Source organism: Acinonyx jubatus, chromosome B2 (assembly GCF_027475565.1).
Source record: "Acinonyx jubatus isolate Ajub_Pintada_27869175 chromosome B2, VMU_Ajub_asm_v1.0, whole genome shotgun sequence".
In the NCBI taxonomy this organism is placed as follows: Eukaryota; Metazoa; Chordata; class Mammalia; order Carnivora; family Felidae; genus Acinonyx; species Acinonyx jubatus.
This window is the reverse complement of record NC_069385.1, coordinates 71980333-72007719: the sequence shown is the minus strand read 5'-3', so window position 1 is coordinate 72007719 and position 27387 is coordinate 71980333. Positions and strand designations below refer to the sequence as shown.

Sequence of the window (27387 nt, the reverse complement as noted above, 5' to 3'; positions counted from 1 at the left end):
ACTAATTCGAGTACTTTACATTAGTATAGCCCTCCACAGTTCTCAAGTCTCTTCAGAACATCCGATATCATCTGACACTACTGATATGTTCAGAGCTGGCCACTGATGAGAAAACCAAATCAGATGTGGTAGCTTGTCTGAGGCCAAACAACTAGACAGTGACTGATCCAGAGCTACATTCTGGGTCTAATAATTTTTTCTCGTCTGTCAGTCAAAGCTGGGTGTCTTAGAGATTTGCCATGATTCTGATATTGGTCAAAAAAGATTGCATACTGGTAAGGAACATTTGAACATTTTTGAAAGGATCAGGCTTACCTAAAGATGTTAGGAATTCTCACATTATTATTATTAAAATAAACTTAAGCGCTGCATTAGCCATCTGTTTCTTAGCACTAAGAAAAAAGTTACTCATTTGCTCTACAAATATTTGAGCACCCATGTTCAAAGCAATGAACAAGCTACTGCAGTTAATACTGGGGAGTCCCAGGGGCACCTGGGTGGCTCAGTCCATTAAGCATCTGACTTCTGCTCAGGTCATGATTTCACAGTTCATGGGTTCAAGCCCCACGTCAGACTCTGTGCTGACAGCTCAGAGCCTGGAGCCTGCTTCTGATTCTGTGTCTCCATCTCTCTCTCTCTCTGTTCCTCCCCTGCTTGCTCTCTCTCTCTCTCTCTGTCTCTCTCAAACATAAATAAACATTTTTAAAAAATACTGGGGAATCCCAGAATCTCATTTTTCTATTAACCCAAGACTATATTTGTATTATTTTAATTAATTCCTCACCCCATTCCATTCCTTCCTATCATTTTTTTTCCTTAGGATATGTTACAGGGAACTATGTATCCTATAATCCTATATAGTAGCTCCTTAATATTACCAGAAACTTCTGAAGACCGTAAGGCAGTAGCCCAATGACCTGTACTTCTAAATGTTCAGAGACTTACCCATTCTTCACATTTCATCACCTCCTAAACTAATCAGATATGTACACTCCAAATTTCCCTCACCAGCAGTCAGGGACAGGGAGCTGAAGAACAATGATAATGTGTATTGTTCACTCTCTATGTTCCAGTATGGAACCCAAAACTTCACCTGTATCACCTTCAATCCAAAAGAAACTCTTCTAGAATATTTTAGACGTAAGGGTGGAATTTTTCTTTAGAGAACCATCTCTGGGGGACACGGTAGAGCTTCTTACATACCTCAATTGGTTTCCTGTTTCTATATTGTTCTAAATGTATATTTCACTATAGATAGTAACACTAATGATGGGGGATCAGTGTTTAATTTTGCTACATGAAGACACTGAAATAAGTATCTTGTTCCCCTCAAGTACCAATGTAAAATTTAAGAACAAAGAACACATGTCATTTGCTTTCTGTTAGAAGCATTCAGCTTGTGCAGTTTACAGTGTTTACTAAAATAGGCAGAATAATAAATTTTTATTTTGTCATCAAAATATAATCTATTTTTAAATATTTGCCAGTTTATCATTTGAATACTACTTTCTTTCAAAATCAACTGGAAACATACTTTTGGATAATAATAATGTAAAAACTTCATTATAATGCTTTTTTTACTTCATCATAAAATTTTCAAACTAGTTTTTCTTATTGTACAAATAAAATTATGTTTTTATAAGTTATGTTAAAAAGTAATTATCTCTTACACATGGTTCAGACTATGTGTTTATAAATTCTTCAGATTTATATAATTTGCTAAATCTGCTAAGTTCCAATTTCATTTACATATTATGAACAGTATATTTATTTTAATTTACTGCAAAATCACTAAACCCTTTAATGAAATAATGCTTTTAAAAGGTATGGCAGGCTTTTGCTCTTTATTATGTAAATGATGGTTTTATGCATGTTTTGCCTATGTTAAAAATGACTACATGAATCCAATCTGTCCTCATTTCTCAGATAAAATCATGAGTGCTTTTTGGGAACAAATCAGTTGTTCAGCAATCTTTTAGAACTTAAGTCCTGAGTGTTTTAATGCTAGACTGTGAAATAAGGCAGAATTCAAAGGCGTTTGTGTTCTTCATGATAATCTAGAATTTTTATTTGATTCCACGTAACTTTGGACAACAGACATGATGGGATGTTTTCTCTTCGAATAAATAACAATTTAATTATATCACTGAAATAAAATATAGTGTGGGCTTAATACACTGTAAATATTACGAAAGTACTACTTTGCTATAGTAATTTAATGACTGAAGCTACATTGAATAACAATCTTACTAGTACTTGTGTACAAAGTATTATACAGATTACTAACGAAGATATTGCCGCAGTTGCAAGGGTGTTACCAGCTCAACAAACATCTAACGATACGATATTCTTCTAAGAGGAAAAGTAATAATGTTAGATTTACAGACAATAAAGAGTTATGTTTCCCAGTTGAAACATTGGAAATAAGAATCCAGATAGCCTGGTATCTTGGTTCATACTATCACAAGAAAAAGTTTCCGTTCTTGGGGACTCTGATCCCCAGCAAGCTAGTACACTAAGTTTATGTGAAGATAGGTTTTAGGATGCCACAGCAATGTAAAGAAACTATTCTATCTGAAAATTACTGATTTGTAGGCCACTGCTTAAACATCTGACTTTTTTTAAAACCTATTTACATACATTCAGCCCAAATCAGTAGATAAAATGTTTTGTCTATATTACAATAGGCATTGTTAACATTTCATCAGAAGGCCAATGCAAGACAATTGTTAATAGCCATTGCCCAGCATTTAGGAGATTTTAAAATATCATACAAATATACAGTTAGATTGTGAGAAATCTAATTCTGCGCATGATATTGGTGGTCTCTTTTACAGATGTGGAATGGCAAAAATGAATCAACAGGACAGTAATTAGAGTGCTACTCATCCAGGGCCTAATTCTCATCTGCTGGTTGGACCTATTCCCTGCAGTGTGGGTTCAGGCAGCCCAAATTCCTTGACACTTAATGCCAGTTAGACCTGACTCAACATGACGGGAAGGTGTGGGAATCATCTCAAGTGTAGGCATATGTCTGCAGCTCCTCCCAGATCCACGTTTCTTTTATATAAATTTCATAGGTAATGGAAAATTAGAGGTTCTTGGAAACAGCCCTCCTTATCTAAATGAAACTATTGGCCTAGGGCTGAAAGATCCATCATTACTCTGAAGAAATTGAACAGGTTGGGAATTTGGCCCTTTTTAAGACATATGTGATCGTGAAATGCATGGTCAGGACAAGTATGTTATCCTCAGAGGTACGTAGGTAAGTCTGAGGTTGGACCTTATAAAACTTATTGAAATTTAAATTATATTTAAGTTAATGGGCCTAATTAAGGGATACTAATGAATGGTAATTTTAATGAGTATATTCATTAGGGAGGACATTGGAGTCTCTTGGGTTACGAAATGATATTAAAAGTGTCAAAGTGACTCAAAGTAACTGAAATGTTTTAAAATGAAGGTAGTGTAACACGTATGTGATGATATTTCACAGATATTTCTTAGAATATCAATAAGCACCAAGTTTAGTGCCGTCAGCCCCATTGTCCCTTAATTTATTATATATGATTTATATCTTGAAAGCACAGCACACTATAAAATCTACATCGCGTATACACAAATACAGTTTCGAAAATGAATCCTGGAATTTTTCACAAGTAACAAGAATTTCATCTTCACCAGGCCTTCGTAGCTGTGAGAGGAAAGTTGGTCCTGCCTGGTGAGCTCTGAGACACATGGATTAATATTAAGGATAATGCGGACAAACGAGTAGCGATTCTTCAGTGGAACCAGACCCTGGTGAGTGTTTGTAAATAATCTTTTCTCTTTCTTCTAAAGAGACCTTATTCATCCTCCAGCACCCTGAGCCCTCCCCCGCATATCACAGAGAGGTAAAGTGAAGCAACCAACAGGCACATTTGAGCCATATAGACAGATGGTTAAATGCATCCCAGTTTGGCCCACAGTCCACATTCAGCTGTAGGCCATACACTGCACAAAAGATTGCCCCGGTAGGCTGCTCATCTATCTAGAGAGCTAGAAATCACCCGATGAATGCTACCTCTCCACTTCAATCCATGCTACCCAGGCCTCTGGGTCCTTCAAGGAGCCACGCTTTATCTGTTTAAGGAGGAGACTGCTTATAAGTAATTTGTCAGGGTCAAGTGGCCTCTGAAGCAATATTAATGCTAACTGGGGAAGGGCCTAATTCTGAGCACCCATGGCACCATTAAAGAATATGAGACTGGGGCATAAAAAGACAGCAAGCCATGCTCATCTTTATACTCCAGGAGATCTTGCTAACGAGGAGCAGGGGAGAGGTCTATTCCTTAGCCCAAACCTACCCAGTCAAAGCTGGGTCCGGGGTTGTCACCAAGGGCATCTGGATGAAGCATAGAAAGAGTCACATGTCATCCAAGCCTCAGTCACAAGCGTGTCGGCTCCTCACTGTCTTTCTCTGTCTTGCCCACTGTCTGACTGGTCTCCTTCGCCACATGGACCAGACCTGGTGTCCTACTTCAGCAAGAGGGGTACAGTGCTAGTTAAACAGGGTCATATCACTACACACTCAACGGAAAAATGTTACCACGGGGGCTTTATTTAGAACCACTTCCCTTCTGATGATCCGTGGACTTGGTTGACATTAGGTGCTCAGCAACCAAGACACTCATTTCCCAACACTGACATGGTAAATACAGACCTTCACTTGCATCTGTCATTGATGATTCCTTGCCAGACACTGGTCTTTTGAACTATCTAAAGGTCAATTTAGTAGCACTTGACCCAATCTCTCAAGGTTGGGGGAAGGGAGGAGAATTTCCTGAACGTTTATGGTGAGTATTTTTATCAACAAGGTTTCTGGAAGAACTCAATTTTAGAAACTGACTTCATGTGCAAGAATGCAGCGAGTGATACGGTTTACACTTGGTCACAGTTTTCTCACTTTACGACATTACTGTAACAGTTACGGGATACACACACACACACATTTATATTCACACTCACACACGGTATAATTTTACTGATCCAGACAATACTTCTTTTCAATTAAGAAAAAATGAAGACTCATTTGGCCACCCAGGCATGAAATCTATTTAAACCTGGAATATAAGAATGCAGTACCCTTCAAGTAAACAGCAATTGCACAGTGATAACAATATACATTAAGATTGACACATGCTGTCTTAAGAGGTCTAGTAATAGCTAAAGACTAAAGAAAGTCAGAGATGTCAGCCAGAAAAGTCAATATGCCTTCTCTCTTCCATTCTGATTGCAATCCATCACCCAACAGAACAGCTATAGTCCAGAAGATAATAAATGTCCACGTATGAAAATGCAGGGCTAACAAATTTTTAAGTGTCAATGAATTCTGCTCAATATTCTGGATAGTCTTCAAATTCTTCCCGTTGCATTAACAAAAAATAAACCTTTATGGTTATTTCAATGTCAAATTTGAATAGATTGGAAAAAAATGTTAAGGTGTCTAAAAGTCACGGGCAATAATTTTTTAAAAAGTGATCTCACTGGCACGTATCTGCTGCTTGTGTTCCACTGTTCTCATGAAAGTTTACCTTTCAGTTTTGCTGAACTAGACAAATATAAATAACACACAGTAAACACGGATACACATCTCACATGACACAATACATTTTTACAAAATAGCTCTACTTTAGTACTCTGTAACTTGTAAAAATGGACATCTCTGATACTTATGGACAAATACATTTCACATTATAATGAAAGTTGTGGTTACAAAGGCATTACTCATTTGACGGTGTTTCCCTGTGGTTACTTAGACTTCAAACTGTGTAGCCACAGGTTTCTCTCCCGTTTCACTGAGACTCTGAAGAAGCTTCAGTCACATAAGCAGCAGGCTTTCTTCACTGTAAACTCCTGAAGAACTGAGTTTCAGTACCTATGCTATTGAAATGCTAGAGAACTGATAACTGATCCTGGTGACAATCACCTTTCACTGAGCATGGTAAACTTAAAAAAATATAACCGATGAGACGACAGACTTTTCTAGATTTTAAGCTTTAAAAAAAAATGAACTTCTTTTCCTGGGCTGCCAGGAAGGCGTCAGGCTCACAGAGCCTCGGCAGACGTGTCTGTGGACACAGACATGGTCACCTTGGCAATCTTGACCGTGCTCTTGATGCAGCTCTCCGCGGCCCTGTGAACACTGGCTGTGTTGTTGGCGTGCTTGTGCAGGCAGTCCGAGTCCCCCATGCTGTTATCAAGAGGCTGTGCGGTGCCTTCACACGAGGGGAACATACTCCGGAAAGCATGTCTCAGGTCCTTGCTCCTCAGAGCGTAGATGATGGGGTTCACGGTGGAATTCAACAGGCACAGCATACTGCAGAAGGCAAACACCGTCTTAATGAGCTTGTTCATCTTCCCAAAGACATCATACACCATAATCGCAAGCAGAGGGCCCCAGCAGATGATTAAAACCACAAGGATCAGAACCAGGGTCTTGGCCAGCCTGATGTCCATGCGGGCTTGGTCGGGCCGTGTCACCTGCACCTTGCCGTCCTCTGACGTGTGGATGATGATGCTCTTCTGGGTGCCGCGCTGAATCATGCGGACCGCGTGGCTGTGAGCCTTCCAGAGAATATACATGTATGCGTACACGATAAACAGCAGCAGCACACTGGTGACCCCGATCCAGAACATCAGGTAGGTTTCATCAATGAGCGGGAAAATGTCTGAGCAAACAGACTGCAGCTTCTTGCAGTTCCAGCCCAGGAGAGGCAGCACAGCAATCACAATTGCTATGGTCCACATCAGGCAAAATGCCACCACGGCCTTGGGCCTGGTGACAATCCTCTTATAAGCCAGGGGCCTGTGAATAGATATGTACCTGTCAATGGCCGTGAGGAACAGGCTGCCTACTGAGGCCGTGAAGGAGGCGGTGACCCCGCCGAGTTTGAAAAGAAACACATTGGGGCTATCTTTGCGGTGGAACACGTGGAAGTCAACAAAGCTGTAGACAAAAATGACGCTGCCCAGGAGGTCGGCCACTGCCAGGCTGCCGATGAAGTGGTAAGAGGGCCGGCAGCGAAGGCTGCGGGAGTGAAGGATGACACACAGCACCAGCAGGTTCTCCAGAACCGTAAAGGTGCCCAGTGTGAGGGACAAGACGGCGATGGCCAGCTGCTGGCTGGGGTTCAGAATCATGAAGCACTCCATGTCCATGAAGTTCTCCCCACACTGGATGTTCTCCTCATTCTCCTTGTAGGATGAAAGGGACTTGTTGTAAAATTCGGTGATGTTCACCTGGTCTGCCGGGACTAACTGGGAGTTGTCTCCTGCAGTCATCTTTTCTTGGAAGGGACTTCCCCTAAAGGAAGTTAAAGGAAATTTCTGTGGGAAGTACCCTAATTTGGATGCCATGTCACCTTTGATATCTTCGTACTGAATGTCATTGGAGCCCACGTAGAGGAGGTCTGTTGTGATGGTGCGGAAGGTGGTATCGGCAAGGCCATCTAGGATAGACTTCATAACCTCCGTCTTGGATTAGGCCAAACTCAAAATGACTGAGGAGGAGACCCGCAGCAGGGAATCCTAACAGGAGGGAAAACAAATAAGCTGAATGGTGAGAAGACTGGGAGAATAACAATAATTTTTTTGAAACCTACTGTAAATATCCCAAATGTGTACCATCACGTTACTTCATTCCTGTCTCTGAGCCTAAATGAAATTCTTGTCAGATTTAATCAACAAAATGAGTCAGTCAGTCAGAGAAAAGCCACCCGAAGTTGGTGATGTTGGTGGCACCCACCAAAAAATATCTCTTTCATTATTTAAGCTGCCTGGATTTAAGTCACTGTGTGGTCCTGTACACACTTCCTGATAGTCAAGCGAAAGGAAATGTGCCTTGGGCATGGCATGCACCTCATGGTCGCATTAGGAAGTGTTTACCACCGGGCTTCTACTGTCACATACACACAGTGTCCTGATGCTGGTGGGGATGGGGGAGATCGACGTGTCACACAACGTCTGCTCTTGAAGACTCTACCATCTTGTCGTACAGGTAAGACTGAACATACAGCACAACCCCAAAGCAAGATGGTGTGGAATCAGGAACTGTGTTGTACGGCCTGTGTGCTGAGTGCGAAGGAGGAGGAAGAGAGGCTTAGAACCAAAGGATCCTTCCGTGGGAAAAGATCTGGATTCTGGCCTGTCTCCATTAGGCAAGTTTCCTCTCCCAGAGGAGACATTTGGACCAAGCTATGGCTGAGGTGAATTTCAAAAATGTCCACACCAACCAAGACAAATGTCATGAAGGGCAAACTTGCACTGAGGCTCATGGGAAGACCAAGATCTTTAACCCTGGAAAGCGGTGATGATGGGAGAGTGCTTCCTGACAGTGTCCCCCATGAGTGGTGCAGTGACACAAGCATGCTGGGAGACAGGAAACAGGCCTTTATGGAGTCCCAGTCTTTCCAGGTAGATGGCACCAGAAATGAGGACGACTGAGAAAAGGAGGCCAAATTTTAAGGGTTCTTCAATTCTAAGCTAAGCAATTTGGTTTTGTTTCAAAATAAACATCCAGAAAATTGATTTCACTATTTATAAATGTTTATTTAAAACGTGGCTATTAGGCTCTTTTGCTTCTAAAGATATTAGAAGGACTGAGTGATACCTATAATAATTTTAAAGTAATCATAAAAACCAGCATTTTACTTCCTAATTGTATTTTTCTCCTATTGGAGAGGGAGATAGTTACTACCTTGGAACAAATTTAAATGATCTGAGTCCTCCCGCTAAAACACAGAGATCCTACCTATCTGAATTAATGATTCATTTATTCACCCCTTTGACAAATTATGGGGCACCCACTATGTGCCAGGCACTGTGGTAGGTAGGCATAGGGGCTAAGAGTATCGAGAAAGAGTCCCTGTCACATGAAGTATACTGTGTGGCAGAGGACTGACAGCTGACCCCGTAATTATGATGAAGTGTGGTGGCAGCTGTGACTGGTGATATGCAAGATGCTGTGGGAGCAGCCAGTCTAGGGGGTTGAAGGAGGCTTCCCCAAGGAAAGGATGCTTATGCCAAGAGTATGTAGGATTAGTGTGAGTGGAAACAGAATATGGAGGCAAAGAAAATAAAATTTAAATGAATACCTTCAGTATCACGATGTGGGGGGGGGGGGTTGTTCCGTTTATACAGTAATTTGAACCAGGGACAGTGGCTAAATGTGGCCCACCTCCCCACATTCTGCCACACCTGAGTCCAGGCTGTCTCCTGAATCAACTCTGCTCTTTGCAAACCTCCCTTTGCTAAACAACTCCATTTACAAATGAAAATTTTCACCCGCAATCTGAGGGATTCAGAAATGGCCACGATTTGTGAGAGAGCTGTGAATGGTCCTGGCATATCCTCAAATCTGACTTTTGCCTCTCAACTCCCACCCGTACTAAAACACAGCGCTTTCTGGCCCTGGAAGGCATGCTGCTCTTTGGATCACACCTGCACACCTTCCTTCTTTCCTCTTAGCCTCCCTCCATCCGAAATACCCATTTCCAAGCTCTCCGTTACATTAAGTTTCCTCCATTTCTGACATCTCTTTGGCTAGCCCTCCCCACCAGGCAGAACTAGTACCCCCAGGCTTTCCCTCTATTACAGGCCCCACCATATCACTTAATCATGAGCTTACATATTTATTTCCATAACTAGAAAATGGCTTCCAAGCACAGGAGTGGTGTCTTTTTTTCTTATGTGTTTCACCAGCCTGATGCACAATAGCAGATGAGAAAGAGAGGGCCGGTCTCCCTTAGAAATGTTCATGTGAACCTAATAGTGGCAGTTGAATTTTATTAACGGGTGCATTAAAGCAGTGATTTAATACTACTTCTTTGTCTTTTCTTAAAATTAGAGGAGAGAAAGGTAATGAATTCAATGGATATTTGGCCTGAAAATCAAAACTTGAGCCCAACATCTCCTCCCGGGAGCCAGTCCAGGAACTCCAACCCCTAAGTCCTGCTATGTCAAGTAACTAACTCGTCCTTCACGCTGCCCAATTAAAAACTAATTTATTTGAAATTTTGATCATTTATATGTATATATTACATTCATACGATTCCAAATTCAAAAGGCACAGAAGGACATACAGCAAAGCCAGGCTCTCTCGTCCCCATGTCCCAGCCACCCAGTTTTCCTCCTCAGTGGCAAGAAGGTCCTTGTTACTCTTTCCAAAGATACTGTGCATGCATATTCAAGCAGATATATACATTCATTTCCTCTTTGCTTTATTTTTAACAGATACTAAGATGCTATACATACTGTTCCACTGCTTGCTTTTCCATATACGTGAAGACAGTTGCACATTGGTCCATGAACCCTCCCTCCCTTCAGCAGGTGCCTCACGTATCCACTAAATGAACATGACCAGCCTCCTTCTGATGAAGGTTTAGGTTATCACTTCTTGTTGTTACAGATACTGCTGCAGCAAATGGCCTCCAGTCATGTCTCTTTTCACATTTCTTATGGAATTATGAATAACTGTATTAAGTTGTCCAAGCTCATACCTTGAACTTACCGTGGACTCCTCTTCTTTCTTGGCCTTTATAATAAGAAGACTACTAAATCTTGCTGATATTCCCTTTTTAAGCACTTCTGGAGAGCTTATGTGTAGGTGGCATCCTGACCTTCTTATGTGTATCAAATTGCTTATCGTGATCAGGATATCTCCCCTGCCAGGTAAGTATTCAAACTGGTTATCATTCACAATGACCCTATGAGGTGGGTGCCGTTATTATCCCCATTTCACAGATGAAAGGCACAGAGAGGGTAAGTAACCTGCCATTCACACAGCCAGTAGGTGGTAGAGCCAGAATGAACCCAGATGTTCTGGTTCTAGAACAGTGCTGTCTAATAAACATGTAATGTGAGCCACATATACAATATCAAAGTTTCCACTATCTAGGTAAAAAAAGGAAATGGTAAAAGGTGAAATTAATTTTAATATCTTATTTAACCCAGTGGATCCAAAATATTATCACTTCAACATGTGGTACCAGCCATGTTTGAAGTTCTTAATAGCCACATGTGGCTAGTGGTTACCATATTAGACAGTATGTCTAGAGCTGCTTTTAGCCTTGATGAACCATCAACCCTTTAACTGAAGCCAGGGTTACTACTATCTCCCTTCTTTTCCCCACTAATTCCAACCAGTCAAAACACTAGTAATGAAGAAAACATTGAATTAGGAGTTAGAAGAGCAAGATTACTGTGAGACTTGTACTTGGGCGAGTAGTTAATCTCTCTAAGCCTCAGCATTTCATCTGCAAAATGGGGATGAGTTTGATGATGATATTGCCTAAATCACAGAATTGTCCTAGAAATTAAATTTTCTTTTGTTTTATTTTTAATTTTTTTTAACGTTTATTTATTTTTGAGACAGAGCATGAACGGGGGAGGGGCAGAGAGAGAGGGAGACACAGAATCGGAAGCAGGCTCCAGGCTCCGAGCCATCAGCCAACAGCCCGACGCAGGGCTCGAACTCACGGACCGCGAGATCGTGACCTGAGCCGAAGTCGGACGCTTAACCGACTGAGCCACCCAGGCGCCCCATAGAAATTAAATTTTAAAAAGGCAGGTAAAGCACTTAACATAGTGCCTGGCACAAAACGTAAATCTTCAATAAATATTAATTATTATCATTACTTAGTACTATGACTCTTACCATAAATTATTATCTCAAGACAACACATTGCTTTGTTAGATCACAGGCTGCTTATTCAGTTTTCATTTTTGTCTCAGCACTTAAAGCATGAAGGAAATAGCAGATGCACACAGGGGTGAGGGAGGAGGAAACTTTATTTGGAACTCTATTATACCCCAGGTATTCCAGAGACTTTATGCATATTCTACCATTAAATTGTCATGACAAGTCTATCAGGTGCTTATTTATAGTCACCATTTCACATAAAGGAATGGAAATCATTAGTTGTTAATGTTAAGCAAATTGTCCGGAAGACGAAGAGTTTGTAGTGGAACCCGTGTCTGTCAGACCCCAGAATTTTTGCTTTTGGACTTTATGCACTGTTTTAAGCACTAACAGTAACCAGAATAAAGCCATTTTGCTTTCTGTATTATATTCAAGCTTCTTACAAACTCAAATTAAGGCATTTTGTCAATAGTAATTAAGACTACCTCCTACTAAATCATTATTTCCTATGCCAGCCCATCTAGGTAAATCTGCCTACTGGCATGACCTCAAGGATTAAAATTTTAGTATCTGGAAGAGCTATAAACCTTCTTCAGTGATGACAAAAGATCACAGATCTTTCTTCATCAATGCAGAACATGTGTGCCTGTGACTTACTCTGTATTAAGATCACCACATATGTGCTCACATTTTCCACGTTAATGCAACCAAGGACTTTCATTAAAACAAACTAACTTGTTACATTTGAGCCAGAGCATGGTGTGGTTATGAAATATAGAGTAATTTCTGTCCAGTATCAGGCAACCTTAATTAAGGAATACAGTTCTAAAGTATACATGGATTTTCTGCAGTTCAAGGATCTTAGTAATGTCAAAGTACCACTGTGCACAGGCTATTTTAACAGTTAATGGGATCATGATGGGAAAGTGGTCCTCTGCATTTCAGTAATTCTTCCCTTTATTTCTACGTTTGGATTATTACAGTAATTTTCACCTGATTATCTTTCGCATTGAGAATTTTCTTTGAGAGTTCACTAGTAATATAGTTTAGGCTTTGGGGGATGCAGCTGCCATTAATTGTGTTTTTGTGTGCGACTGGGAAAATCATAATTGGAAATTTCTAGCAAGGTGCGTAGATGCACCTATTAAAGAAGCTGTTGGTTTTTATTACTGTTATAGTAAAACGATGATTGAATGACATTTAAGGGGATTTTCCTAGGATTCTGTTTTTAAAAATATAATCAACTTGTTCTAGTAATTTAAGCTATAAATTATGCCTTTATAAAAATGAAAAATATTTCCCTGTGTTGAATCTATTATTTAAAAAAAGAAACAACTCAAGTTTTTAGAATGACATCACCTGTTGTGTTTGTCCATCTCACTACACGCACACTTGTTTCCCATCTACCACCCCCAAACTTCTGCATTAACTGGCAGGCTGCGGTATCATCAAAGAAATTTTCTGGGTACACCGGCAGCATAAAGTTTTCTAAAGTCTACCTAGAGTCACATCTTTGTTTCTATAACCCTTAAGGGTATAAAATATCCGTGTCCTCATTAAGGTGAGCACTGAATATCAAAACAAGACTTCAAATAGAGTCTTTTCTATATCAATATAATTAATAGCAGGCTATTTTAGTCTTCATTGCCCTGCTGAAGACTTTCTTTGTTTTAAAGAGACATTTTAATAATTTAGATATTTATTGCTGTTCTATCTGGAGTCCAAATCTTTGCAGTTCTGGCCTATGCGGCATCTCTGAGGAAACAGGCAGGAGGCAACATTTGCTCCCTGCAGGATGTCACATCTAGTTGGGCAGAAAACCCTCTAGACACATCAGAAGGACCAGTGCTCCTGATATAGACTGTATCAGCAACCCCCCCCCCCCCCTCCGCCAGGCTCCTTCTCTAATATCCTACGTTAATAAATGCTTTAAGGAGACAATGCCAATCTCATAGTTTCTAGGCTGATAAGAGTCCAAAATGTCAAATGCATGAGTCCCAGGCCCTTGCTTAACCCTATCGTTCTCCCTAATTTCTTTGTTGGCTTTGTGTTCTGCTCAACTAGCCCTGTAAAAGAGCCTTGTGAAGGTTCAAGAGAATGAAGGTGCCAGTGGATGTATTTATTATTCTCCATTCATTTCTAGGAACAAGTCTGGTTTCTACTAATTTGATTAAGAAAAAATTACTTGATAATATATTTCTCTAAAGTTGGTAGGAAAATTTTAGTTGACCCTTATAATTGCATTATGTCTAAGATATGTCCTCAATATACATGGCAAATCTCATGGGCCAACATTGTCACTCTATGAATGATGCTTCTGCTATGGCTGAATGGGCAACTGAGTCTTTTCTAACTCTTACATAACCACCAGAGTTTGGGAATTATTCAAGTAGTTTGGTCACTTTTTGCATTATCTTCTAGCAAAGAGAAATAAAGGATTGACTTAATTATCCTGATAATTCAGGCAAAAATACATAATCCTTCTTCTTTGTATTAATGTCAGCTCCTTTTCCCATATATAAAAGAAAATTCCATTATGTAGGTAATGCTTGGTTGGTCCTCAAAGCTTTAGCTTTTCATATATTTTCTAATGTCGAATAGAAGTTATTAAATGCACCATTTTCTCTTTGTTAGTCTTTGTTAGTAAAAAAATATATTTCATAAAAATACATCATTAATATGAACTAAATAGACATTAAGGCATTTATAAGGCTATAAATTATTTAACATTTAAAGGTTTATTATTTAACATTTAAGGTTTATTAAAATTTAAATAGTTTTAGGGCTTAAGAATTAATACCTTTAAAACTACATCAGATTAAACATTCACTATGAGGTGATGATTCCATAAGAAAAGCCTATACAAAAGCAAATTAATGATATAAATGAAATGATTTGTTGGCTTTACAGCCAATTCTATTTATCCATTTGCCATTTAATTTTGTTCTACTATTTTTAAAGTTAGTTTATTTATCTATTTTAGTTTATTTATTTTGAGACAGAGAGAGAGAGAGAGAGAGAGCACGAGTATGAGTGGGGGAGGGGCGGAGAGAGAGAGGGAGAAGGAGAATCCCAAATAGGCTTCCTGCTATCAGCACAGAGCCAAACATGGGTTCTTGATCTCAAGAGCCATGAGATGATGACCTGAGCCAAAATCAAGAGTTGGTTGCTTAACCAACTGAGCCACCCAGGCACCCCTGTTCTGCTGTTTTGATGTTTCCTCTAAGTGCCTATATCTTTTTTCAGAGAGAGCTACTTTTTCTACATATCTGTAAAGGAAGTGATCAAGCATAATTGATGCAGCTTTCCCTTAAAAGAGAACATGCAAAATTTTCAATTCAATTGAAGCCATGGTCCATATACAAATACTCCTTAAGACTGTCTTTATCTTGCATGTGAAGTTTGGCCATTAAAAGTCAAAAGTGATGTATTATTCCAGCCCATAAAATATGTAGAACCCAGCAGATAGATTATCTGACAGTTCATTACCAAAGACAGAAGTAGTTTAAAGCATGCTACTTTTTGTCCAATGGTGCAGCATACCTTTCAGCTTCTTCCCTCATCTTTCAACAAAAGAATACATTCTCTTTGAATCCATGAGCATACAAATTAAGTCCAATGAAAAATCAAGTCCTGTTTCTCCAGGTTCAGATCTCAGAGTGATTGGGTGATCTGGGTGATTAAATGCACAATAGAGAAAATTCCAATTCCCAAATGTTTTAGTAAGAAAAATTAGAATATTTGTGTGCTATATATATATATATATATATTTACATGAATTAGGTGCTATTATAATCCCCATTCTACATATGAAAAACCTGAGGCTTAGAGTGGTAAAATGCTTTGCCCAAGGTCTCTACCTAGAGGGCAGAGCTAAACTCAACCCAAGTCTGTGTAACTTCAAGTCCCTGCGCTTAACTTTGAAGTCCAGGGACCATTTAATAAGACACTTTTCTTTGTTTCTACGGAAGGGGGAAGAATTGATTTTGGGAAAAGGAGGTACTAGACAGTACGTGATCACTTTACACAATAAACAACTAAAATCTCAAGGAAGATCTGTTGACAGCAAAAGATTGCCCACAGCACTTGCAAATCATTCTTGCCCTGTGGTCTCCAGGGACAAGTATGATAATTAACTATAAGCAATAAATCCTAACCCTGGATTAGCACCTTATTTTCACTGACTGTTGGCAAATAATAAATAAAATGTAACTTGTCTTTTCACTATTTTTAAAGAATTAGACAGATTTTTTTCCCCTTCGATTAATTGTAAGGAATGTGGACAATAATGAGTTTCCACGATACCAGCGAGGAAGAGAGAGGACAATTTCTCTAGGTCTGAATGAGACATGATGGTTGTTAGTGAACAAAAGTTTGAAATATTCATTCCCATATGGAGAAATTCAAACTCCGTGAAATCACTCAATTTCCCACCATGAGCAGAATAGTTTTGGTCGGCTCAGACAGGTGACTCTCTGTGGCCTGTTCCTAGGATGGTGGCTGGAATCAAGGAAAAAGAAATTTTGTAAACCTTAGGCTCCAACAAGGGAGTGCTTGTGACAGATCTCTGGTGCCCAAAGATCATAAAGCGGTGTTACTACAGCAATGTGGCTGATGGATACAAAGTTACAGGCCCTCGCATGCTTCACGTAACACATTTTTATTGGGCACATACTCTGTGCCTAGCAATGTAGACATTAAATACATATCCATGTATTACACCCGTGTAATAGATCTGGGTCAAGGAAGCAAGAGGAATGATTTTCCACCCCACTCCACTCCATCAAATAAAAGCCACCCATCTGTCCTTCTCCTCCCACAGAGGACAGAATACAGTAGGATATGAAAACATGTAATAGGCATATGATATTTCATCATCAAACGATATTGGGTTGTGCATCTCAATAATTGGGTTGTGTAATCCCCTTCCTATATTTGCTTTGAGGTTTTCTCCCAGGAGAGAGACTGGGCACTGCTGAACCCTTCAAATCATGAACGCCTTGAGAATAGGGACCTGTCTTATATGCCTCGCATGCCCTCTGCCTGGCACAGGGCAGGTACTCAATACCTAAATGCTTACTGGTGCTCATCAGCAGCATGGCAGATCTATCTTAGCAGAATGGTATTTAACTGTGGATAGTTTTCCTTGGCATAAAGTCAGCTGGTTATGTTAGGGAATTAAAACTGAGTTTTGGTCTAATACACGAAAGAGTTACCTGGAAAAAAAAACAACTCCCCAAATGTAAAGGTTATATAAAAGGCATCAACAATTATTTACCCCAGGATCTTTTATCCCACGATTAAACAGAAGTTATGTTGATGGCAAGTGGAAGCTAGAGGCAAAAGAACAGGTATCTACCTTTAATTCTTATCCTTGGTTACCCCGGTGTGTGTCATGAACCTCAATGTTGAGGCACACAGCCATGATATACAGAGAGATTTCTGTGATGTGCACAACCTTGAATGAATCCTACTTACATGCTGTTGATAGACCTTTAAAGACAATGTATGAAATGATGATGATAATGAACTTTTTCCCTATCTCAAATACATGTTATTATGCATTAATCTTTCCTAAATGGGTTTCCCCATGTGCAAGTATGTTTTGAAAACAACTTGTCAAGAGAAGTTTATGTGAAAATTCAACCACTAGATGGAGTGGCTTTTATAAACCCTCAGGAATCAATTTGTTATTCTATTCAGTGGACATAGTTCTTGCTTTGGTTGAGCAACTTCTCTTCCTGCTACAACATTTCATGTATCTTACAACTGAATTAATTAAAACATAAATAAGAAAATATGTTATGGAGGATTAAAATGGGTTATTACTACTCCATACAAAAACTAAATTTTTAATTGCTTTTCTGGGGCAAAAGGGCATTGAGAAAATTTAATATATTGATAAAAATTAATTGTGAATATTTGGAATTCTGCCTCAAGAAAGTAATTAAAGATGAGAAAAGGAAAGTAGTTCTACTAAAAACAAATGATATGTTTATGCCAACAGATGCTAAATGTAAGATGGGGATATCTCAGGAGCCCAAAATCAATTCTAATAACAAACCCAACTCATTTCTATTTTACAAAACATTTGGCTCTCCAATTTGCAGATACAAAATCACCAACACAGGCCATAATTATGTGATGAAAAAGAACAGAAAAATATTTATCATTACAGGGGCTAAAATGGAATATTTCACAAGGTAAGTGAATATTTGTTCAAGTACTCATACAAATCAAGATATGGTAGCTTTCTAAATAGTTCAATTTCCTTTCTATCATTTTTTTACTGGAATAATTTTAAATAAGTTCTTATTGTATAAAGCCAGGGTTCCCTTCAACCATGATTTTATAAACTAGGTACTTATGTGCCAGTTTCTTTAGCTGAAATGTTAAAAAAAATTAAATGTGTACTAACATGCAAGATACAAACATAAAAATATGTTTTCAAGATGCAAATAATTATAGGGGTGCCTGGGTGGCTCAGTTGGCTAAGCGCCCGACTCTGGTCACAATCTCACGGTTTGTCAGTTCGAGCCCTACATTAGGTTCTGTGCTGACAGCAGGGAGCCTGCTTGGGATTCTCTCTCTCTCTCTCTCTCTCTCTCTGCCCCTTCTCTGCGTGCTTTCTCTCTGTCTCTCAAGAAAAAGATACAATAAAAGATGCAAATAATTGTATGCTAACAGAACTGAACTAGGTTTCAGTAAAGATGGAGAATATGCTTTGAAAATGTAGTTCTGATTAAGAAGTAAGTGTGCAAATTGGATGCAAGTATAGGATTTTGATGTCACTGAAACCATAAGGTAATTTTATTGTACTCATTCAAGGTCAAACTCTTCCTGAGATTTGTGTGATGCAATTTTGCGATTATGCACAGAGCTGAGGAACTGCAGGTATTCAGAAAAAGTGACGTGAAGGTAAAGAACTAGGAAGTAAGATAGGTAAGAATGGGCTGGACATCTAGGACACATCTCAAAGAACAGTGTGAGAAGTCACACAGTGGTCTGTGAGTGCACACAGTTCTTTCACAGGTCGGAGGTTCATAAGGGGTAGTCTCCCCACCAGCCGTACTTACAAAAACTCCAAATTCTCAGGTTCACTTGAGACCTACTGAGTCAGAAACCTTAGGATTTGGAGCACAAGGCCTCTGGGAGATTCTAACACACTCTAAAGTTTAAAAGCTACTGTTAAAGATTACGGAGGCCCATGAGAAACACTAAATGAGGGGGAGAAATAAAAATTAACCTTTAAGAAGAATTGAGGTTAGACAGGAACAAGGAATATTCTAGGAGTACAGGCTTTTAGATCATTGAAATGGATTGCTAAGGGAGCCCACTCATGACAAAGTAGTCTCTAAAAGACGTTTAAAACCAAGATATTTCTATGTGACTGAAATAGAATAATGTGGTCTCTCCTGAAAATAAACATAATGAGTGGGGAACCTCTCAAGGTTTTTCAGTCTACAATTCTGGGCTTCTCTGCACTTCTTCAGCAAACTTATTGTTATACTTTTGTCCAACAAAGCAATGTGGCTTCAAGATATAATATGTACTTACCCAGCACTGAGGCATAAATTAAGAACTCCACACAATTTTCTCCTAATTCTATTTACAAAGTCTATGTGTGCAAAGTTCTCTAGAACTGGTAGCCATTCCTTTCGACACCCCTGGGAAGGATGGCTGAGAATAAAAGAAGGGAAACCAGTAAAAGTAGGTAACATTTCAGCTTATTTTTTTTTAAGCTGGAAATGTTTGTTTCTGTTCTTCTCTTCCCCAAACTGTAAAATAATGTATCGCAGGAGATGAACCCAGAAAACAACAAACTAAAATTGAAATCTTGCAGGAGGTCTAAGTAATGCAGACCGGCTGCAAATTAACTTACAGAATTAGATTATGCAATTCATACTGCTTATAGCTGGCATATATCTTGCAAAAATACCTAAAAGCTATAAATACATGGAAATGTATCCCAAAGTACTTAAATATCTGACTTTGGGCAGACTGTTTCCTCTTTAATTACTTCATCAATAAAAATGGATCATAGATTACTCATCCTTCATTTCCTTAGCTGAGGACTAAAATCATTCAAAGGTTTTCCCTTTTCTGGCTGTTGTTTGTAAGAAGTTTGATATAATTTCCAAAAGTAGTTGTCTATCTTCTGAAGTCAAATCCCCATGTATGCAAAGACACAGGACTCTTGGGACAATCTTTTGCTTACTTTGGTTCTGTATTAAATTCTTCAGCTTTCCTTCTCCACATGCATATCACTTGCTCACCACAACTTGTACAAATGCTAGAGAAAACATTTACAAATTCTGGTAGCAGTGCATCGAAATGAGTTGAAAATCTGGTCCACTGAACAAGCCACACTGGAATAAACCAGCATACACAGATCATAGTGGCATTACATTAAGTCTCTTTTCTAAAGGATAAATCAAGTTGATGATTTTTAAATACAGCTGAGTTAAAAGGAAATGAGTGACAAAGGCACACTACACATGATATCAGTTTACTTGCTATATTACAAACATCTTGTTTAGCCTCTTGACCGACAGAAGTCAGTGCTCTAAAATTTCCTATAGTATGAATGTCCATATGTGCAAGGAGAAATTTGTTTTTTAAAAAGCACACTGGAATTTATCACCAATTTAAATGTAAAGCTCCTTGTAACTTAACTCAATTTATAGAACTCATATTCCAACATTCTTCTCTGAATATATGGTCTAAAAGAACAGATGAAGAAATAATGAGGGAAGAAGGGAACCCTTCCATTTAAACATAAACTTTGAAAAACATTATTTCCTAATTGTATTTTATTTTAATTATATTTAAATATACTACTGACATACACAGTTTGTGAAAGCATTTGCCAGTATATTCAACTACCACAACAGATTGCCTGGCACATCTTTGAAAAATGCCTCTGCCTTTCCTTAAAAAGCAATAGCATGGAATTTGCTAGTAGGAATAAAAAAATAGATATTACATTGTCAGATTTAGGAAACTATACCGCACTTTATCTCCTGAAGTCAAAAACAAATTTTAAATGCTTTTCAGAGTTGATAATGATGGTAAAGAATCAAGCCAAAGATATCAAATTTCTACTCAATGAATCCAAACTCTACGCAATTAAGAATCCAAACTCCAGTGGAAGGATAAGAGTCAGATAATAAAATATTGTGCTTGTAGGGAAAAACTATTTGCCATCTAGGTTAGGAGAAATGGGAACTTGAATCCCTTGTTGCATTAACAAAATGCAAAACCTACCTTAATAAGCGTATTCAAAAATACAGGATATAATGCAACAGCACCATAGTTTAAAAAAAGAGTTGGCTAGGAGACACTGATTCCCACTAACCAGTCTCAACTCATATATTCAAGAACAAAAGAAAAAAGACAAACAAACAAAGAAAAACTTTGAAAGCTTTCCTCAAGTGCAGGTGTGAAAATTTCTCCAGCGGGGGCTAAAACAGAATTTGTAGTATTCCAGAACGACTGCTATGACTCCGCCAGGCCCATTTGCTCAGGTCTGGCTAGTAAACAATTCTTCCTTTGAAAACCCATCCAAACACAACTATGAACCTCATGCTCACTAAATTATGACATCAACCTGGCCAAATGAAACTTTAAATTAAAGGATATGCTGAAGTGATTCGTCAGTATGCCATATGGAAAAATGCCTCAAATATATGGAAAATATCAATGAAAACTAGCTCAAGAATGTATTTGCAATGGCAAGTGTACTAGAAAAACTGTTACAATGAAATGTGCTTTATTTTCCACGAGGCACCCTGTTCAGTGAAGATATATGACCCAGGAAACCTTTTACTCAATATTTTCTGTTAAGAACTAGAGGTAATCGCACTGATTACTTTATGTAATGGCTGTGATCTATTATCACTGATAGGTCATAAACATACCTATTATCCGTTCAGGCCTGTTTAAGGTAGAAGTTCTTCTAACATCAAACTCTTTGAGTGGGACCAAGAGAGGCCCTGGAAAACCACAAAAAACAACCTTCCCTTCCCCGCCCCCTCTAATATTTCCTATAGTTTTAACGTTTTTGTGATAGCACGACAATGTGCTATATGTTACAAATATAACGATATTGATGTGCATTTTGTGACAGAGTAATAACCTTGTACTTTTTCTCCCAACTTCATTTTCTAAAAATAATAAACAACTAGCAAGACTGGTGAAAACTGTATTAAACACATCAGTCAGTGTTGATGAGAAAACCATAATCAAAGGTAGTTATGCCCATCCTGGCATCTCTACAAGATTCTTAGATGACATGAGATTGGAGCAGATTTCCACTATCCTGGAAAATCAGAACAGCCTTCCTTGTTTGGATTCAAGGTGGATACTCCTTTTGCCTGAGTCTTCTGTGTCCATCTGCACAGCTGCCTTAATTTTGGACATTTCACCCAAATTTGTGGTATTTATTTAAAATCTGAATTATATATTGAAATATATAAAGGCAATCGGTCTAAACTTTTGTGTTGGTCATGATACACATCTATGAGAAAGTTTGTTCACATATATGTATACAAGTGTAATTATACATCCCAATCATATAAAATTATGCAGTACAGGGGTGCCTGGGTGGCTCAGTCAGTTAAGCATCTGATTTCAACTCAGGTCATGATCTCCCGGGTGCATGAGTTCCAGCCCTGCGTCAGGCTCTGTGCTGACAGCTCGGAGCCTGGAGCCTGCATCAGATTCTGTGTCTCCCTCTCTCTCTCTGCCCCTCCCCCACTCAAACTTTGTCTCTCTCTCAAAAATAAACATTCAAAAAAATTTTTTAATTATGTAGTATGTAATTTCATGTTATATATATTCTGGATGACATTTATTGCTTCTTTTAGTCCAGAAAATATCTGGAAGAAATTGGAGTTGATCTATGTTCTACAGTTAACCCAATGTAATCTAAGAAGATACAGATTAGTGAATTAAATGATTATCAGAACACTAGACAACAATTCAGTGGCAAAGTGTCCTATCCCCCAACCCCTCAGAAACAGCATTTATGCAGATGTAACAGAAAGTTAACATTGTTATGAGGACAGGATTGAGAAAGAGCCAAAGATGGGGGAGGGGGATGAAGTTAAAATTTTGCCAATATGAAGTACAATTGGGTTTGATTTCCTCTTATTCTTTAACTTCTCTATCACTCTTCGGTCAAGAAAAGAAAAACAAGCAGACCTTGCAGTCCCTCAAAATAAAGACGTGCAATATATAAACTCAGCCCCAGCAGTTTTTCAAACAATGTTGGGGCCAGGTCTTTTCAGAGGCAAAAGCAGAATTATAAATAATTTAAACCCAAAGGCTGGATTCCCTCTAACTAATTTGTCAGTTCAATTAGAAAATGATGAATACAAAAACAGAAGAGACAGATCACACTGGTGAAGACACGGCATCCTTTTCTTTCTTTTTCTTTCTCTTTCTTTCTGTCTGTCTTTGCAGGAAAGAAAGCTCTACTCTGTGTCCTTTAGGCAACTGAGCTAACGTAATTACCCCAAGAAGAACAGGCAGCTACCTCAAGGACAGGCTCCATCTTCCTAACCAAATTCAAGATGCTCTAACCAAATCTCATTTTACTCATCATGTGTTGTTAGGTATCTCCAAATTCAATGTATTACTCTCTCTCTCTCTCTCTTTTTTTTTTTTTTTTTTTTTTTTTTTTTGCAGCATTCCTGGAGAGCTAATTATGGGAAATAATCCCTTTTCTTATTAGGCCAACTGTTTTCTGGGAAGAAACATTTGGTAAGCGTGGTGAACTATAAACTGCTATTATAAGTTCCATTTCATAATAGTTTTAGTCTTAAACAGCCAAGTATTCCAATTCTAATTCCAAACACTAATATGCAAGGCAACCCAGGAGCCTGTCTAAATTTCCTGGTGGTTCATGTTAATTCTCAGTCAAAGCAAAGAAGAATGTCACAAGATTGTTTTGAAAGAGTTTTTCAGGCTTTGCCTTAGTAATTAATAAGCTGACACTGCATACTAAACACTTATCAACACAATCAATGGGGCTGCTTCTTTCTTGAAAAAATAGGTAAACCGATGCGAGGAGTTTTCTTTTGGAATAGACTATAATATGCCACAGATAGAGTGGTTCTCCCAGAGAATTTCATTCCCAGCAGTTTCATCTTGGTAACATTTAACAATTTCACTATTTTAACATTTTGAAATGCCAAAAAGAACACACTGATCCTGCAGCTAGGCTTATTAGAGAAGAACGATCTCACAGGCGACAGGGAGGCACACAGTCCACTGGGAAAAGGGTAACAGAAAAAGACAGAAAACAGTGGATAACAAACAAAGCCCAGCACTACTCCAACGTAAAATCGGATTTTCACCAAAATGTAAAACTTTACACACCAAATTAAATAATATCACCTATGGCTTATTGAAGGGACTAGCCACAACATTCTTTTTGTATGCATACATGTGGAGGCTACCTATTAAATTGGGGGGGAGGCGTGAATATCTAATCTGCCTTCCTGACAAGGAGTATGCAAGCATAGTAATTTTATTTTAGAAAGGTCAGTGCTGAGCATTTCCGCCCTGTGGTATCACTTTACCCCCACAGAGACTTAGGAACACAATGAGACCTCTCCCCATCAGACACTTGATACTTACCTCAGCCAGGATTGCTCCTTGCCTGGAGTGGGAGACATCTTTGGAACAAAAAGAGTCTGTTTACAGTAAGTTCTCTTGATAACCTCATATGGATTAGTTTTTTGAAAACCATGTCCATCCTCTTGCATCTTGCCCAACTACAGCCACTGCTATTGTGCCCATCAGTAACCGCTTGCAGCAGGCAACATTTAAAATTCTGGAGGTGCATGGATTCTGTTCATGTATGGATATAATCAGAAAATTATAGGTCTCACTTAAGAAACTATGCATGGCCTTTTATTTTGATAAAATTGCTTGTAACTGGGTTAGAGATGGGGGGAGCTAGAAGGACTACCAAGGGGAAAAAAAGGGACAGAGAAAAATCAATCAGTGTATCTTCCCTTGCAAACTGTCAGTAGGGTGGGATTAGAAAAGCAACACTTTAAATCAGATAAAGTCCTATGGGAACCTTAAAGGTTAGTTGCTCTGAGCTTCTCAATATTCTGCAAAATAGATTGATGGCAGTGGTCACCCCACTGATACTCAATGTCCACTGAGTTTCTGCTAAGAAATTGCATTTCCCCCTTTGTTGAAAAGATATTAACTTGGTAATAAAAAATGAGGAGAAGTTATGGGACCCATAGAGATCTTTCAACACCTTTAAAAACAGTAAATCTGTTCTAATCTCTTATTAAATGTCCAAGGATGCTTAATATATCATGAAAGCAACAACAAAGACAAGAATCGCATTTAAAGGGAAATAAAAAAGATGGGAGGCAAAATGATTACTAGATTACTAATTTTTTTCTCATTTGCTTAATTTAAAACTAAAATTAGAAACATGCATGTTGCTTTCAAACTTTCAAATGACCAAATGACGGCTTCTGGTGTTTATCACTGCAAACGTTTGCATTGGAGAGGTGAGCCGTTTATGATTGTGAGCCTCACCAAGAAATGTCTTCAAAAAACACAGCAACTTTTTTCATCTAATGGCTAGTTCGGAGTTAAATGGTTCCATCAACATTCGAATCTAGATATTAAATGTACATTTAGTTTTCCTCAAAGCAGAGTGGCTCCTGCAGCTATATTTTCCATACCAAAAGTTTATTATTTGACATACATTTCTTCATATGGCATTTAATATTTTAGACCGTTTCTAGGTTTGGTGCAGAGATCGATGGATTTCTCTGGGAGGACTTAGTTGCTGGTATGGTTTACAGACATTCAGCACCAACTCAAGCGCCTATTTCTCAAACATGCACAATTACACGTTTTCTACAAACACGTTAGTGCACACACATTCAAAAACTAGTAAATGGAAGAAACCTCCAGAAGTAGCACAGACCACAGTTTGCAAGCTGGGGCTACACAGCTAAGTAAACATCGACGCACGATTCGCTCACACGGAATGAGAACTCCACGAAGGACACTTGGGGACCACACCGGTCAGTACCCGAAGGGGCGGGAGGCGGAAAAAAAGTATTTCCAAACGCAACCCTGCCAGGTCTTACCCTTCGCATCCCCCGGTCCTCGGGGAGAAGCTCCCTCGGCACCTCTCGCCCAACGCTGGGGCTGCTTCTCTGCTAGAACGGAACGTTCCGCCCGACTCCACGGAGCTCTGCCGGGAGCCGAGGCGCCCCGCCCGGGCCAGGGGAAGGCACTGGCGCCGCGGGAGCCAAGAAGAGGCGGAGGCGGAAAAGAAGTGCAGAAGGAAGGGGTGGCCGAGGGAGGCGGCGCCGGCGCGGGGATGCGGGCGAGGCTGGGTGGGGTGGGGTGGGGTGGGGTGGAGCGGGGTGTGCCTCCGTCGGTCGGTCAGTAAGTCAGTCGGTCCACACTGCCCGCGCGCCGGCGTCCCCTGCCTCCAGCGCCCGCCCGCGACAACGACCGGGACTGGCGACCCCTCCGCTCCCGCCGCCCGCTAGCCTCGCCCCTTCCTCGGGCTCTTCAATGGGTCCTCCCACTCGCCCCGCCTGGCTCGGCGTGGGGCCGCAGGTCTCCGCCAGCCCGGGCGCCCGTCGCCTCGCCACACTCGTGCGGTCCCCGCCTCTGCCTCCGCTGGCGCTCTGGCTCTGGCTCCCTCTCGCTCCAGTCCCATTTATGAAGCGCGGTCCCATCACGTGTTAATGAGCCTTTGTCCTGCCCTGGCAGCGGCGGCGGCACAGACCCCACCGAGGGAACTGCGCGGGGAGGGACCCGCGCGCCGCGCAGCGCGGCGCCCGTGGCTCCAAACTTTCCTGGCGCGGGGGACCTGCGGTGGCGCCGGCCCCGGGGCCAGAGGGGACAAGCCTCTCCAGCCCGCGTCACCTACTTCTCCTCCTCCTCCTTCTCCTGCGCCGCCGCCGCCACCGCCGCCGCCGCGGTCCCGGGGGCTCCCACGGCCAGGACCTGGCTCTCCTCCCAGATACCCTCACACTCCGGCCGAGCCAAGAAGGGGCTCGTGCCTGCGCTGCCCCCGACCTCGGGGCCATTAATCACGCGCGCCCCGATTGCGCGCAGCGCCAACACCTTGCTCGGGGGTCACGTCTGGGGCAGCGGGCCGAGCCAGAAGGGAGAGGGGGGCAGGAGGGGAGAGGCCGAGGCGCGCCCGGCCGGGGGTGCGGCCACCCGCCCGTTCCGCCTTCCCCAGGTCGCCCCCGCGGCGGGGAACTGAGAGCCAGGCCCGGGGGCGAACGAAGCCTTGGGACCGCGCCGCGCAGCCCCGGAGCAGTTTGCTACCTGGCGGCGGCTGCGCGGCCACCTGTCCTCCGCCCTCGGGGCACCGGCTGGCTTCGCGCTAGTCGCCTTGTCCAGCCCCCGCCGCCTCCGCCCCGCGAGGACCACTCCGGCGCGCCCCACCCGCACGCCCCGGCTACAAACAGTTGGGCTCCGTAGGCGGGTGGCTCTCCGCATCCCCGCCCGGCTTGCCCCCTCCCCAGCCCCCTGGGGACCCCGCTCCTCGCACCTTCCCGCACGAGGAGGACGCCCCCCTCCAGGGCCGGGCGGGGGGCGCGCGGGGTTCGGGGGCAGCCGCCGCAGGCGCCTGGGGATCCGCGGTGCGCCCGGTGGCCGCGACAGGAATTAGGGTACATGCTCGTTAATTGGTT

The 27387-nt window shown here is 40.8% G+C and overlaps 1 protein-coding gene across 2 annotated transcripts; it reads right to left on the bottom strand.

Annotated features, from left to right (window-relative positions):
- Nucleotides 1–1872: 1872 nt before the first annotated feature.
- On the bottom strand, nucleotides 1873–27387 carry CNR1 (cannabinoid receptor 1). Of its 2 annotated transcripts, none has more exons than XM_053222476.1 (2): nucleotides 27246–27387; nucleotides 1873–7569 (listed from the first exon to the last, which is right to left on the bottom strand). In XM_053222476.1, exon 2 carries the CDS (start codon nucleotides 7504–7506, stop codon nucleotides 6088–6090), a length of 1419 nt encoding a protein of 472 aa, XP_053078451.1. In that variant the 5' UTR covers nucleotides 7507–7569; nucleotides 27246–27387; the 3' UTR covers nucleotides 1873–6087. The 2 variants fall into 2 exon arrangements, with proteins under 2 accessions (XP_053078451.1, XP_014925020.1); XM_015069534.3 differs by lacking the exon at nucleotides 27246–27387 and adding an exon at nucleotides 25816–26369 and having other exon boundaries at nucleotides 1874–7569.